We start from the raw sequence: 16,956 nt of genomic DNA, 5'->3' as shown, positions 1-16,956 counted from the left end.
CATGGGCTGACCTCCAAATGCCTAAAGTCTCCAACCACAAAGTGAATTGAAACAGCTGATTTCAGACGGTTCATAGCTTGCCTACAGAAAAAATGCCTGCGATTTCGACCATTCCTGCAAGCTAGAAGATATGTAATGCCTGTCTTAATCACAAGTGGCCCAAATTGTGTGCCCCTCAACACTAGTGTAGTAGAGTCAATGTTACGCTGCTTCTACATATCGTCGCTGCTCATGCGATAACTCTAATGTTACGCTACTTCTACTGCTCTCCCTTCGTTAGTATTTGTCACGGGCGATGGCTTTCTTTTATTCCTCCCAGCCAACTCTCAGGGACCTGATGCGTAATATATATCTATCGTTGTTTTTCTTCATCCTTATCCCTGAGACCCACAATTCCCTAGATAGTTCCTGGCCACATGTCTTCATTTTAGGCCCCCTTCTTAGATGCATCCTTTTTCACCCCTCTCTTGGAGTTCCTTTAAAAACAATTGCCCCTTGGCAATTTGCACATTTAGATGCACCTAGGCCCTAGCCCTATTAGAACTACCTAGTCAATGCCATTACGCCCTCACCTAGGACCTTGGCAGTTACTTCTCTTGACCATTTAATTACGCACATTAACGATTACAAAAGTTGGTCATCTAAGAGAAAATGCCCACCGATCTATCCGAGGTCATGCTATCTCGGCTAGAGCATAACATTCCTTCCCTCTTCAAGCATCAGCGTCCTCGATGATGAAATCTGGGAACGCTCTCCGCAACTGGTATACGGATTCCCAGGTAGCTTCCGATAGAGGCTGACCATGCCATGCAACCAACACCGTGGGTATCTTCCGATTTCGTATCTGCATTGTTCCTCGGTCCAGGATTCTTGTTGGTTTGCGCCTTGCAATATCCTCTACCTCCTGAAACAAAACCACACCTTCGATTAGTGAGTCACCTGTATGCAAAAATTTCTTTAAGCCTGTATGCAAAAATTTCTTTAAGCGCGAAACATGAAAAACCGGGTGCACCTTACACCCCTGTGGCAATTCTAATTTATAGGCTACACTGCCTATTCTCTTTAGAATTAACCACGGCCCACAGTATCGAGGTGATAACTTAGCACACTCTCCTGAAGTCAACGACTTCGAGTGCGAAGGAATTCTGAGAAAAACTTTTTCTCCTTCTTCAAATACTCTTATAGACCGATTTTCATCCACATACACCTTGGCTCTATCCATAGCCTGGCGGATATTAGCTCTCGCAAGTGCTAGCATCTCCCGCATCTGAACTATAAAGTTCGCGGCACTAGGCACTTTCTGAGGTACTCCAACTATAGTCGGATTGGCTGGTCTATAACCATAGTTCAGTTCAAACGGACTGAACCCGGTAGATGAATGCTTCCTATCATTGTAGGCAAACTCCAACAATGGCAACCACTTGTCCCATGTATGTTGCCTCAATGACACATATGCCCTCAGCATATCCTCTAAAGTTTGGTTGACTCTCTCCGTCTGACCATCCGTCTCAGGATGATCCCCACTACTCATTCCCAACTCAATCCTTAGTGTCTCAAATACCGCTGTCCAAAAATGACCGGTAAATCTAACATCTCTGTCTGACACTATGGATCTAGGCAATCCATGCAGACGAAATATATGTCTAATAAACAAATCCGCCACTTGCGGGGCACTAACGGACTCTCTAGTTGGAATGAAGTGAGCCATCTTGGTTAGACGATCAACCACCACAAGGATAGAATTATACCCTCCTTGTGTTACAGGTAGCCCTATAATAAAATCCATGGAAATGCTCTCCCACTTACTTAGTGGTATTTCCAAGGGCTGTAAAAGTCCGGGTGGCTTCACCCGCTCGGCCTTACTTACTTGACACGAGAAACACCGTGTCACATATTCATGAATATGTTTTTTCATCTTTGGCCAAAAGAAATCTCGCCTCACGAGATCATAGGTCTTCTCGACACCTGGATGTCCCGCACACGGGCTGTCATGGCACTGTCGAATGACTCTCTGCCTGAGATCATTCTGACCAGGTACTACAACCTTGCCATTTCTAACTAGCATACCATCCCTTATGGTATATCTTGCATAAGTTTGGCCTTTTCTGGATGCCAGGTCATCCTTTTCACTTTCCCCGGGTTTTAACACATGAGCCTTAGGCCATAAGCTCTGGACAAACTCGTCCACTTTTTGAGTTTCTCTTATCTCGGTCATTAGAGCACTCTCTAATACCGTGAAACTCAGGTTGTGCATAATGCGAGACAACGCATCAGCTACCTTATTGTCTTTTCCTCTTCGGTACCGAATCGTTAAATTAAACTCCTGCATGAGCTCTGCCCACCTAGCTTGGCGGCCCCTCAAGTCAGGTTGTTTACAAAAATGTTTCAGAGTATCATGATCTACATCCACATAAAACTCTGAACCATACAGATAATGCCTCCATGTTTTCAAAGCATGGATAACAGCATACAACTCCAATTCATGAGTTGGCCAATTCCTTTGAGAGGGAGAAAGCTTCTTGCTTTCAAAGGCTACTGGCCTTCCCTCTTGAAGGAGGACTGCTCCTACCGCAATGCCACTTGCATCGGTTTCTAGGAACAACGGTTTCTGGGGATCAACTATTTTTAACACCGGTCCTGAGACCACAGCTTGTTTTATGGTGTTAAAACTTTCCTGTTGATTCTGTCCCCAAACAAAAGGTACTTTATCTGAGGTCAGATCAGTCAATGGCGATACTATTCCGGAATATCCTTTGATATGCCTTCTATAAAACTGGACAAATCCCAAGAATGATCGCAACAACGCGGTCAGACTCTGAGGGATTGGCCAAGTTAGTATCGCAGCCACTTTCTTCGGATCCATTTCTACCCCCTGTGGAGTAATTATGAACCCTAAATACTCAAGCCTAACCATACACAGTATAGTTTTCTTTTTATTCACATAAAGACTGGCTTTCCTCAAAGTACTGAACACTATCCTTAAGTGTTCACGGTTCAGTAATACTTTTACTGAATATCAAGATGTCGTCAATAAAATGTACTACGAACTTTCCGATATACGGACGTAGTAAATCGTTCATAAGCATGACGAAGGTCGCTGGAGCATTGGTAAGTCCGAAGGGCATTACCAAAAACTCATAATGACCAAACCTGCTTCTAAAAGCGGTTTTATGCACATCCTCGGCTCTAATCCAGATCTGATGATAGCCGCACTTAAGATCTATCTTGCTGAAAATCACGGCTCCATGTAATGCATCTAGCAAATCATCAATCCAAGCCATCGGATACCTGTGCTTAACAGTGATATTATTCAATGCTCTGTAATCTATACAGAGGCGAAACGTATCATCCTTTTTCCTCTTTAATATCACTGGCGAAGCAAAAGGTGAGAAACTTGGTTGAATCTGCCCCAACTTGAGGTATTCTTCCAGTTGCCTACGCACCTCCGCTTCTTCAGCAAAACTCATCCTATAGGGAGGTCTATTTACAGGTTCTGCCCCCGGGATGAGTTCAATCTTATGCTGAACTTTCCGCTCTGGAGGTAACCCATAAGGTAGTTCATCCCTAAAACATTCAGAGAACTCCTCTGTTATAAGATTAGCCAGCTTGGCCATCTCACCACTTTGCATAACATCAGTGCTAGTCGAAGAATCATTCACCGACTCTACCGATGCTGTGCAAAGGTACAAAAACTCTACTTGAGCCTTTCTGATTTCCATCACGGAAACCAACGGTCCCTGAGGTATATCACTTTCACCTCGCAAGACATAAAGCACATCATTCATCTTGAATTGATATACGTGCTTTTTCCAATCAATGGCTGGATTCTTCCTAGAATGCCACGCCATTCCCAGGGCTATATCCGCATGAGCAAGCTTGGTTATTTCAAAATCAAGCTTCTCAGCATAGTCCTGAATCCGAAGCTCCAACTGGGTAACCCTTTGGTCCCATACTTCAGTTGAACTTCCATCGACCATCCTGACTGTATACGCATAGTCAGATGGACTTGTCTTTAATTTCAGCCTCTTCACGAGCTTGGAGTTAATCACATTGTGAGTTGACGCTGAGTCAAACAACACAATGACATCATGACTGGCCACTTGCCCTTTCATTTTGATTAACTCCGTATCATTGAAGGCTGTATACCCCGTTGCTGCGGGCTTAGATAGGATGTTATCAGGTGCACTCGTCACTAACTTAGCAATAGATACACATAACAAACAAGGTACTTTACTCTGAGAAGGTCCCGCCAGTTGCATCTGCATATGTTCCGCACTGGGACTCTCCTGCATTTCTACGTCGCATTCAGATATTATCATATTAGCCGTGCGACGGTCTTTATTCAGTGGACAATCCTTCCACTGATGTCGCTGAAGGCAGCCGAAGCACAATCCTTCTTTTCTAGCTTTCTCTTTTTGTTCAGGGGTCAACAAGGACTTTGACCAAGCCCGGGCTGCCATTGGAGTTATTTTCCTTTTCACCCCAACGGTGGTACTTGTTTTTACTGGTCCCTCAACCGGCTTCACCTGCTTGGTTTGGCCACTTGGCTGTGAGACACTCGTCTTTGAAATCCATTTCCTCTGAAATCCCCCTTTTCTCGGGTGCTCATACTGAGTCCCTGCCTGCACAAATCCACCAGATCTGCCTCTGGCATCCTCATAGTTCAGGGCTACTGCTATAGATTCATCTAGTGTAGTCACATATTTAGCCCGAACTTCCATTTTGATCTTGTCGTTCAGTCCATAGATATAGTCCTTTAACTGAACCGACATAGGGAGAGGGTCTGTTATCTTCATGACACATTCCCTGAATTTGTCAGTGTACTCTGCCACTGACAAGCTCCTCTGACGAAGATTTCTATAAGCATCCCAAGCTCGGGATTCTTCATCAGGTGGGAGAAAGTGTTTCTTGAACTCAGCTTTGAACCCTTCCCAGGTGGTTGGAGCAACTTGATCCTTCTGTTGCTTTATCCACCATCTATCCGCTGCCTCAATAAACAGGTGTGTGGCCTCGCGGATTTTCTTTAGATCGGATTTAATCTCACAAATGGCGAAGGCTTCTTCCCACTTGTGCAACCAAACCTCGATCACATCAGAGCTGCGCTCGGTCATCCGACCAGCGTACTTCTCCGGTCTATAATTAGCGATATTAGGCACTTTGACCCTTGCGCGCTCTAAGGAATGTACACTGGGTTCTGGCTTAGCTAGAGCTTTGCCCTTATCAATCCTAGACGGTCTAGCCGACAAGGCTTGCACCATCTCCCTAATCTCATTTTGACCAGCATTCACTTGAAGTTGCTGGTTCATAATCTGCTGTAAAGCATCCTCTAATATTGAAATCCTACCAATCAATGTAGGTGCTGCCTGATGTGACATCTGTTGGGTAGACTGTACTCTAGACTCACTAGGATTCACTCTTGAATTCTGTCCTTCTGCTTCCATAGATTCACAGTGGAAGATGGAGGGGGGTTTGGTTTTTTTTTTTTTTTTTCTCTCTCTCTTCCTTTGTGGGGTTTTTTTTTTTTTTAATAAATAAAAATAAACAGAAAAGATAAACGACAATCCCTGTTGTATAAAACGAATTAACTGTAACTCAGAATTTTTTTTTCAAAAGAAATGCTTCCTGGATTCTCCACACGATCCTAATTCGTGCGCTTTTGACTTTCGCGATTATGATCTCTCTGTGCAAATTTTTGACGCCTGCGGGTATCCTTCTACAAGCTGCAATTCCTCCTTAAGCATACGGATTTCCTGCTGGAGACGCAGTAGCTCGGCACACTTGCGGTGCCTGTCGTACACATCTGGGTTTATGCGGGGTCTAGGATTGGGAACAACTGACGAAGAAGCCGTAATCTAGTGGCGAAAAATCTGCCATCACGTGTGCGCTGATCGACAAAGCCAAGGAATGTTGGGGAAGAAATTTCGGGTTTTATTCCATCGTCGCCTCCTGTTCCGCTATCCCACTCTCTTTTAGAAGTCTTACGATGAGCAAATTGTCGCAACCTCAGACCGTCAGCAGGACGTGGTTGTCTTCTCGTCACGACAGCCAACAATCCTAATTTGTCGTAGATCGTGCACGTCGCTCATCCCGTATCCCCTGATCCCTCACCTGCTGTCCGTCACAAAACGACGGATTCTACCTTACCTTCGCTCTGATACCAAATGTTACGCTGCTTCTACATATCGTCGCTGCTCATGCGATAACTCTAATGTTACGCTACTTCTACTGCTCTCCCTTCGTTAGTATTTGTCACGGGCGATGGCTTTCTTTTATTCCTCCCAGCCAACTCTCAGGGACCTGATGCGTAATATATATCTATCGTTGTTTTTCTTCATCCTTATCCCTGAGACCCACAATTCCCTAGATAGTTCCTGGCCACATGTCTTCATTTTAGGCCCCCTTCTTAGATGCATCCTTTTTCACCCCTCTCTTGGAGTTCCTTTAAAAACAATTGCCCCTTGGCAATTTGCACATTTAGATGCACCTAGGCCCTAGCCCTATTAGAACTACCTAGTCAATGCCATTACGCCCTCACCTAGGACCTTGGCAGTTACTTCTCTTGACCATTTAATTACGCACATTAACGATTACAAAAGTTGGTCATCTAAGAGAAAATGCCCACCGATCTATCCGAGGTCATGCTATCTCGGCTAGAGCATAACAGTCAAATGAAGAATGTCATCGTGTACTAGGGTAGCATGAATCTATGAGTCACAAAGAGAGTTGGAACCATGTGAGTTCAGGGATACATGTCAAATTTTTGTGATCAAGGAATCAACTCCAAAATAAAATCTACTCCCAACAAGGTCATATGCGTGGATACCATGGAGCAAACTAGATCTTGCCTCACTCCAATCGGATGACCTGTATCGCAGCAAATCCTTTTTGAAATTTTACTAATGTCAAGTCGTACATGAATCAAGCATCTCCTCTTACAGTGGATTCAATGCATTTAAAATGAGAAAAATATCATTTCCCACCAGGAAAGAACCAAAGACGGCTGCTGCTATATCCCACGCCACAGGAATGAGACCCTTAGATAGTCTCCCTACATGAGGGCACATGACCCTATGTTATATTCCCTGCTGCCTTTCATTTAACTCCCCTCAATTTGCATTTAGCGTGGCACTTTTGATTTTGTCCCTTGCAAACCCCTCTTTCCTAGCCAATGTGACGTGGCATAGTCAGCCCTGTTGTTTACCTACAGAAGGCGAACGTCTCATGTGACTCTAGTTCCAGCATACCTAACAATATGAAAGGAGTTTTCAATGCTATCAAGATCCAAGGTCTTGGAACATGCGGCATAGTCACACGGAAAAAGGAAGGGAAGATGGCATGCCGCAAGGCCAAATTCAAGCATGCTAGCTCGGGCGAGGTAGGAACAAAGTTTTCGTCCTATTGGCGTGCAACCTGATGCGACCCCCATGGACATAACTCCTCCCAAGCACCCTCTCTCAGCCCCTCCCTGAACCCCTATAGCTCGACCCCACCTAGTGCACAAAATTGTCCCCTCTTCCTTTTTCTTCTCAACTCTGTGAGTCCTTGCATGGCCTTGTCTTGCTTTCCTCGCCCTCATCGTTTCAGCCACCTCCCTCAAACCCCTCTCCCTTTGCTCCCAAGATCTCCATTCATCTTCTTCCCTCTTGTTAGTTTACTCTTGCCTCCTCCGTCCCAACTCCCCTCCTCTTTTCCCTTTTTCCTTGTTATAGAGCTTCCCTCTTCTCCCTCTCCAGCCCTACAACATCACCACCTTCGGGTGGGGGACCAGGTGGGGGACCATCTCCCTTCCTTAGTAGTTCTAGTGTCTTGGCCCAAGGAATTATTTGACGGCAACCTATTTGCCTTGTTCCTTTAGAGGGAATAATTTTACCCATGTAAAGGAGCTATTGGCAATCTAAAGTAACCTCTCCTTGGTTTCCGGTCGTTTGCCTCCAAAGATAAAACATGACTCCTAGCCTCTTTGACATTTAAAGAATGAGTTAGGTTATAAACCGTGTTAGTGGTTAGTGTTAGAAATGAAATCCCTATAGAGGGTATTCTGCAGTGGAAGACTGATAGAGTGTCTCACGAATTACATGCGGAAGTGTTTCAATACAAAATCAAAATGATTGGATGGAGTGCTAGATGGATTTTTACTTCAGCCCACCCTAAGTTTCCTTCATTTTCTCTTATGGCTGCTATCCTAAAGGTTTGGGTCAGCTTCAGAAGTACTCTTGAGAGAGTTCTCCCTTTCTCTCGTGAAGAGATTGACATGAAACTTTTCATGTGGAATGATAGCATACTTCATGAGTATGGCAGACCACTTGGTACATCTCACTATATGCAGTGGTCTAGGCGGGAGAGGGCCTTGCCTCTACTATGGGACCTTGGAAAGCTTTGAAAAAGCTTCCAGAGGACCGTAAAGCTGAGTTAGTAAGCAATCTCAGAGGAAGCGCAGGTAGAATTCAGCAAATAGATGCAGCCATTCCAGTACATTGGATGGACACAGATGAGATGCCTATTTCATGTTTCCACTTGGATGGGAGCGTTCACGAGAGCGGGCATTCCTTTACAGGTTATTGATTTTCTTGGTGCACATGAGCATGACTTGGTTTTGGAGGTTCTTGCGGGAGGTAGACTATCCAGATCCACACAGGATGTCTTATTAGGGGTTGCTTTCCAGCCTTGATGCATGGAGATTATGGCTTTATGAAGGTGTTCCCATAAAGTTCTTATAGTGGGATCTTGGTGATTGGGAGTGGATCTATGAAGGGCGCCGAGAGAGGAGCCTCCCCTTCTTTTGTTACACTGTTCGTAATGCCATGAGATTTCAGCTGCATTGTAGAGGTTGGAGGCCATCCAAAGCTCCCCACTGAGAGGGGCTTGAGATTTCTGTTGACATACAGAAGAACTTGTGGAAGAGACTCTAGAAATCCCTTAGGAATAGAAAATTTACTTTTTTCTTTTGGCTTTCGATTCATTGTGGGATCGCAATGAACCTGTGGAGATCCAGGTTCGGGGCTGACCATACTTATCCTCGTTCTTCTTTTGCTGCGGAGTCAGTTCAACATTGTTTATGGGATTGCAGACAAGCAAGGATTATTTGGAGGGGGATAGCTAGTATCCTCAATATTTTTGTCCATTCCCCCTTCTTCATGACATGGGCTCTGTTGCGTGGCTCTCTTTTAGTGCCTCAGGTCTTTTATGAGAGACATGAATCCTCATGGGCTTCATCTGTTCGTCGCCACTTAGTGGACTTATGCTCTCTGGGTGATGTTCCTGTTTCACCATTCAAAGCAGTGCATGCCTCGGTGGACAGTTCTTGGGAGATACTGGTGAGTAATGCAGCATTGCCTTCCTTAGAGAATGTAGGGGTTTACTCTTCTTCTCCGAGTCTTTCACAGGGTTGAGATGGCGTTTCCAACCTCAACTTTGGTTGTTTTCCACCTTTTTATGAGAGTTCTTCTCATGACTTGCATGATCTATTTTTGCTTTGAGCTTGCTCTCACGGGTTTTATTTATACTTAATGGAAGTCTCTTTTTTGCCCCCCCCCCAAAAAAAGGAATCAAAACTTCATTAACTATGTGTAGTTCACAACCATGAGTGTGTGTGCAAGCCAGTAAATAGATGGTGCTCCAAGAAAGATATAGAATCCACAATAGTGTATTTCTGCCCAAAGGCAGACACAATACAAAAGAGATGCGGAGTCCCACCAAACCGTGGTCCTCCAATCTTACCAAAAGTTCTCCTACTACCTGCTTGGCACCTCTAGATCTCTGAGCCTGCATGCTCCTTTGAGCTTATGTAGACTCTCTGTGATCCCTCCACCTTACTACCCAGGTAGTCAGCCTAGGTGGGCAGCTTCTCCAAGCTTAGTCTCCAGCCCTCCAGCCCTCCAACCCTCTTCCCTCCTCTTAGATGTAGGCCCAGAAAATGCTGGTCTTCTGCTCCTTGCTACTTGTTTTCTGCTGCTCCAGGATGCCCAAATGGGGACCCAAAGGCCCTCTTATAAAGGGCAAAGTCCTCCTTGAAATAGCCGACCAAGTAGGCCGACTTTCTAGTCTGTTTGGGCCGACCCTGGTCTGTTGAAATACTAGCTGCTGGCAGCCCTTTTTAGGGCCCTTGTAGACCCCTGCATGGCCACGTGGCATCTAGCTGCTGGCCCAGGCCATGGAACTTTGATTCCTCTGACTCCGAACAAGCACCCTTCTTCTTCTGCTCAGCCTTCTTCTTTTTACAGTCCTTCACAAAATGCCCTGGCTCATCACAAAAGAAGAATCTCTTCTCTTTCTTCTTCTTCTTCTTTGTCCTCTTCATCTGGAGAGTCCCCTCCGTCGCTAGATTTGTCCTTCTTGGGCTTGCCTTCTCCTGGCCCTTGCCCTTCCCTTTGCTCATGCTTAGGTACTAGGGCTTTATCATATGTTCCATCATACTTCTTTTCTCGAGGTTCTTGTTGCAGCAACAATGAACCAGCTCCTCGAATGTCACTGGTGCCGCCCTATGCCCTACAATTATTGTAGTAACAAAGATACTATAGCTTCGGGGGAGCAGTCCTAGCAATAGCCTTGCCATCCTGGTCAAGCTCGTCCTTTGACCAACTATAGCTAGCTGATCCCACACCACCTTTATCTTGGTGATGTGATCCTGAACTGACTCCCCTTCATCCATGGTCTTGCCATACAGCTCCGTCTCGAGGTCCAAGATCCTTGCCTCGTTGTTGAACTCGTACATAATGGTCCATGCCTCGAAGGAAGTATTTGCCATCTATACATGAGGAAGCACAACATCCACCGTAATACCCACAATGATAGCCAAGGCCTTCACATCACGGATCTGCCATGCTCTCACTAAACAGGGTCCGTTGTAGCCCAGCCTGGCCAAGTGGCGGGCTCCCACTGGCCCATCTAGGCTCAAAACTGTCGTATTTCATGGCGCCATCCTCCTGCTACAAATCCGCATACTTTCGCCTCCTTCATGGCCTCTAGATTCCACACCATGTGTACCTTTCACCAACACAGAGTTCAGGACTGCACTTTTAGCCCTTCACAAGGGCAAGTGTCCTGGTTCGGATGGCCTCACCCCTTATTTCTTCATTGCATTTTTGGATATGATTGGAGGCTACATTACATCGGCCCTGCAGGGCATTTGGGACTCGGGTGAAATGCCCGGGTCGCTTACAGAGAGTCTCATACACCTTATCCCGAAAGGAGGTTGCAGAAATTTAGTGTCGCAGTGGAGGCCTATCACACTTTTGGGGCTTGTTATAAGATTCTGGCCAAAGCAATCAGCCTCCGATTGCAGCCCCTTCTCCCAGATCTTATTCATGACACTTAGATGGGATTTGTGCATGGCAGAAGCATTTTTTATAACATTTTCTCCTTTTGGGAAGCTTCAGAGTGGGCCATGCAGAGCGGCCAGAATCTAGCCATTCTACTATTGGATTTTGAGAAAGCTTATGACAGAGTAGATTGGGGTTTCTTGGAGGGCACCCTTCTACGTTTTGGCTTTACAGATGCTTGGATCAAAGGTGTTTCCTCTTTGTACAAATCAGCCCACAGCCAGGTACTTATTGGTGGGGTAAGCGGTGAGAGATTTCAGATTTCCAGATCAGTCCGTCAGGGATGCCCCCTCGCTCCTTTTCTTTTTTTGTTCGTGGCTGAAGCTATGAGTATCTATATTAGATCTCAAGCTGACATCATTGGGCTGAGACTTCCCATCAGAAGGGAAGAGGAGCTACTTGACAGTGAATTGGCAGATGATAGTTTACTTGGATGCCACACCTCAGACGCTCACTTCTTTCAGGACATCATCGGATTTATTTTGCTTGGCGGCGGGGGCGCAAATAAATTGGCATAAACCCAATGGCTTTTGGATAAGTGATGAGGACACTCCAACTTGGGGGCTTGACATAGGATTCACTTGGGTTCAGACGGGTGTGCCAGTCGGTATTTGGGCTGCCAGGTCGGCTTGGATATTTCTTCCACGCAGCAGTTTGCTCCCGTGTTGGAGAGCATCAGGAGGAACCTTCCTTTTTTGGGCTGCCAGGTCGGCTTGGATATTTCTTCCACGCAGTAGTTTGCTCCCGTGTTGGAGAGCATCAGGAGGAAGCTCCTTTTTTGGAGCTCAGCCAAGCTGGATCTTGCCTCTAGAGTTGTGGTGGTCAACCAGGTCCTCTTGGCCACGGCTTGGTTGGTTTGTTCATGCTGGTGCCGTTCTAGGGATTGCATCGTTCAGCTCAGGAGACCGATCATAAATTTTCTTTAGAGTGGGCTTGATGGTACAGCAGATGTGTTAGCCAGGGTGGCTTGGGAGACCCTTATCCTTCCTACACAGGAAGGGGGTATCAATATTATTGAACCAGATTTACAGTGCAGAGCTTTACTCTGCAAGATGGTGGTGCGGGGACTTATGCCAGGGCAGGAGCCGTGGAAGGCATTTTTTATTAGCAGCATATAGACGTGCACACCTTCTTCAGGTGGAGACTGGATGGGTAGTGTTAGGTGGATTTTCACCGCAGCACACCTGAGGTCTCCTTCGTCCCCTCTCATGGTTGCCATTCTGAAAGCATCGGCGAGTTTCAAGAGCACTCTTCGGAGGATTCCCCCTTTCTCTCGTAAAGAGATTGATAGGCAACCGATCATGTGGAATGACAGTATATTGGATGATCTTGGCAGACCACTTGGTGCTTCACTCTACATGCAGTGGTCAAGGTGGGAGAGGGGCCCCGCCTCATCATTGGGGTCATGGAAAGCTTTCCGTAGGCTTCCAGAGGAGACCAAATCTCAGTTGACAAGACATCTCAGAGGGAGTGCAGGGAGGATCTTGCAGATTGAGGCAGCCCTTCCAGCGGATTGGGTAGACACAGATGATATGCCACTCACTTGCTCCACTTGGGCAGGTGCTTTTACGAGAGGGGGTGTTTCTCTTCAGATTTTGGCCTTTCGGGATGCATATGAGGATGCCTTGGTTTTTGGTATTCATGATGGTGGCAGATTGTTCAGGTCCATAGAGGACATCTTGCTTGAGTCTGCTTTTCAGCCTATCAGGGTGTAGGTCTTCTGGTGCAGGGATCAGATTCGGAGTGGTTCCTCGACCCAGACCCCCGGCTTCTTTCAACTGGATGTTGGAGACTTTGGCTTTACGGGAGAGTTCCCATTAGGTATTTGCAGTGGGACCCTGGAGAGTGGGAGTGGATTGACGCAGGGCATCGAGAGAAGAGCATCCTCTTCTTTCGTTACACAGTCAGTAATGCCATGAGATTCCAGCTCAGTAGTAGAAGTTGGATACCTTCCAAAGTTCCTCATTGGGAGGCATTTGATATCACAGCGGATTTGTAGAGGTGCTTCTGGAAGAGGCTCTGGAAATCCCACAGGAATAGAAAGATTACTCTTTTCTTTTGGCTTTCTATCCATGGTGGGATTGCAGTGAACCTTTGGAGATCTAGGTTCGGAGCCGACCCTACTTGCCCTCGTTGCCTTTCTGCTATGGAGACGATTCAGCATTGCTTATGGGATTGTAGACAGGTGAGGATGATTTGGATGGGGGTAGCCAGGATTTTCAGTCACTTTGCTCACTCCCCAATCGTTATGACATGGGACTCAGTGGCTTGGCTTTCTCTTACGGGGCCTCCGGTATTCTATGAGAGACTTGACTCTTCTCGGGCCATTTCGATTTGTCATCATCAGGTTGAGTCCCGTTCTTTAGATGTGGTACCACACCTTCCTTTTGCAGCTGTACATGCCTCTGTGGATACCTCTTGGGAGATTCTAGCGAGCATAGCAGCCTGGCATATCTGGAGAGCCAGAGGCATAGAGGCATTGGAGGGAACTCAGGTTCATCCCTCATACACATCGGCTAGTATCTGGACAGACACCATGCATACCTTGATGGCCATATGGACGAGTATGCAGGGAGACTCCCGTGCAGCCTCAGCTAGGAGGGCTTCTTTCTTCAGGGAATGGAAGGACTCTCCTTTCTTCTTTGAGACTCTTACAGGGTTGAGGTGGTACTTTCAGCCTCAGCCTTGGTTGTTTTCCACCTCATTTTGAGGGGGTTTATTTATCCTCATGGTTTCATGATGTATTTAGCTTGATCTCATGGGTTTTTTCTCTTACTTAATAGAAGTCTCTTTCTTGGAAAAAAAAAAAAAAGATCTGGAATGCTTTGTTTGCGGCTTCACTCCACGCCCTCGAACTTTTTTATGAAGCATCTGTAGAAGCTAAGGAAACCCATGAAAGAGTGTGCTTGCTTGACATAGTTCAGATCCTTTATATTTTAAATGGCATCAATTTTGGATTTTTCGGTCATGATGCCTTTGTCAGAAATTGTGTCCTAGCAACACCCTTGGGTACACTCAAAGCACACACTTACATGGATTGAGGGAGATTCGTGTCTCCCGGCATTTTTGGAGCACCTTTTTGCAGACATTCCAAGTGTATTTAGTACATGCTGTAGATTGAGAAATCATCCAAGAAAGTCACAAGGAGAAAGGTTCACACCATGAAGCGTTGAAACATGTCCGTAGATTCTTCAAGCAGCATGGCATCACTTTACTAGAATATGCCCCCAATTCAGTGATGAATTTTGTCTTTTCTTGATCTTCCTTGGCCAACATTGTTTGATTGTACCCATTGTATCCATCCATGAACGAATACATCTCGTGCCCCTCTTGAACGGGGACAGAATGGGTCTTTGATTGTCTGTTTGTTGAGCTTTTGGTAGTCACAACACAAACTCACACCTTGCCATTCTTCTTCGGCATGATAATGATTGGAAAAAACCAATCACTTCGGTTGACCTAATAGGTGAATCTTGCCTTGAGGACTCAGTCGATCTCGGCCTCCTTCACTAACTTGGCATAGTTGAGGTTCATTCGGTATCTCTGTTGCCAAATGGGTTTTGCATCTGGAATGAGACCACTTGGGGCATGGGATTTTCTGTCCCGGATCAGCTGGCTATGGAAAGAGGTAGTCATCTCCAAGGTCTCCCGAGGATCCAAGTGCATCTAACTTTTCTTGTCCCTTAGGCACTGAAGCCCTTGTCCATCTAGACTTCTACTAAGCAAAGTGTATTGGCATTGGTGATGGCTGGTGTATAGGATGCCATGGGTCCAAGGAGGATGTGGCCCACATACTCATCTCAGGCCCGTCTTTAGCTGCAGCTTGGTCCAGTCAATGTAACTTGGAAACATATTCTGTTGGCAATCCTTGCATGCACCCTTCTTGGCATTCCATTCATTGTTAAGAAGATTGCCTCCACCTGCATTTGATAATTATGAAATGATATGCTTTATGGAGTGGACCATGTGACCATACATTGATGGCTTGGGGGGGTTCTCTCCCCGCCCTCTTTGGATATTACAAAATGAAGTGCTTAACGGAGGTGAGACTGCGCATTTGACACATGGGTCCTTTTGTGGGTCTCTAGTCCAATCATTCTGCCACTACTTTGTCACATGTTTGGTTGCTGTCCAAACTTATGATTTTTTGAAAAAAGTATGCGACCTATGAGACTGATTGCTGACTCTCTTTTGTTCTAGTTAGGGGTTCAACCGAGGCAGGTGTGTGGTGTGGACATGTCAATTGCAGAAATCTGGAAGAAGAGGCTAAAGGAGATCAACATGGCAATCTTGCAACAATATGCCACTTTAAAGGAGGTCCTTGGTGAATGGGCAGAGGTTCAGGCTCAGGTTTTTAGGTGCCAGGCCATCATTTGATAAGATTTCTGAACACAAATGGCATAGACACAGAGTCCATTTATTTTACTGACAGCCATATGAGCGGCTAGTTTCTTTTGGCATAGATTTTATGCTGTTGTACACAGTAATGAATGCAAGTCCCTCCCTCCCCCTTCCAAAAAAAAAGGAAAGAAGGCCCCGGGGGGGGGGGGGGAGTAGGAAAAGAAGAAAGAAAACCTTCTCACATTTTAATATTGTAGATGGATCCCTTTTATTGTGGTCCTCTGACTATACACTGTACTATCCTAAATTCACCCATAGTGCTTTTTAGATAAATAAATTGGGGGACAAATCTGATCAATGTAAGGCAATGTATGCCGGATAACTTACAATGTTGAATTATGCTTATGGGAACATTTTTTACAGAGTCAAAGCAAAGTGCAGGTCATACTTTCAATCTTTATCTAATAGAATTCAGTTCCTTTTTTTTGCCTTTTTTATGCTTCATATCTTCAAACATCAGAGAATATTATTTCGTTTATAATTCATTTGCAGTGTTCTCATGCATTTATCTCGGATGGCAGCTGGATTTGAACATAACTAAAGAATTGGAGCATGGCCAGACAAATTTTGACTTTCCTGTGGAATCCAACTTAGAGGATCACAACCTGTATGAGGGCAACGACGATATCTACATTGATCTTTATGAGACAGTACCTGGTCAGGTTCATGATGATCTTTATGAAAGTGCTTATGCTGTTTCCCCTAGAGAGTTAGAAAGGAAGTTATGGGAAGTCCTGGAGCAAAGGCAAGAAGAGGAGATATCAGAACTTGAAAATACTATTCACGTGACATACAACAAACTTTCTGCAAAGGAAAAAGAGCTTCAGTGGTGGAAAGATCGTGTGTGGTGGCTAATGGAGCTCTCTTTTGAAAACAAGACAGGCGTTGACGAACCTGTGATATTATTGGAGACACAGGAAGGCTCTGGTTTAATGAAATCTCAGGAATAATGGATTAGCAAGTTAATTTTTGGTCAAAAGTAAGAAGCCTCCTAATGCATAACGTGTAAATTGATTCAGACACACAACAAAGTTTGCAAATCAAATCCAGGAAGGATTTAATTGGCCAAGACATTGCATTTTAGGTATTAAATGTTTAAAATAAAGATAACAGATGCACAACGAAGTTTGCAAATCAAATCCAGGGAAGGATTTTCTGCTTCTTTATTTTAATTGCTGTACAATGAAAAGTTGTCAAGACAGGTACTTTCTGGTTGTCTTTATTATGCCAAACATTT

At 45.3% G+C, this 16,956-nt stretch overlaps 1 protein-coding gene across 2 annotated transcripts in view; it reads left to right on the top strand.

Moving 5' to 3' along the window:
* Window positions 1–16,738, top strand: part of LOC147890787 (uncharacterized) — a 40,209-nt gene extending 23,471 nt beyond the window's left edge. The window contains exon 4 of one of the 2 annotated variants that reach the window (XM_087389077.1): window positions 16,241–16,738. In XM_087389077.1, coding sequence (XP_087245203.1) covers window positions 16,241–16,669 — 429 coding nt within the window. In that variant the 3' untranslated portion in view covers window positions 16,670–16,738. Of the gene's footprint in view, window positions 1–15,567; window positions 15,966–16,240 lie in introns of those variants that run through there. The other variant, XM_087389078.1, reaches the window with a different exon arrangement.
* Window positions 16,739–16,956: the final 218 nt, after the last annotated feature.

The sequence above is a fragment of the Dipteris shenzhenensis genome, chromosome 18 (genome assembly GCF_047967505.1).
Source record: "Dipteris shenzhenensis isolate YYH24624 ecotype China chromosome 18, Dip_SZ_1.0, whole genome shotgun sequence".
In the NCBI taxonomy this organism is placed as follows: domain Eukaryota; kingdom Viridiplantae; phylum Streptophyta; class Polypodiopsida; order Gleicheniales; family Dipteridaceae; genus Dipteris; species Dipteris shenzhenensis.
Note: the sequence above shows the minus strand (reverse complement) of the source record. Positions and strands in the feature narration are given on the sequence as shown.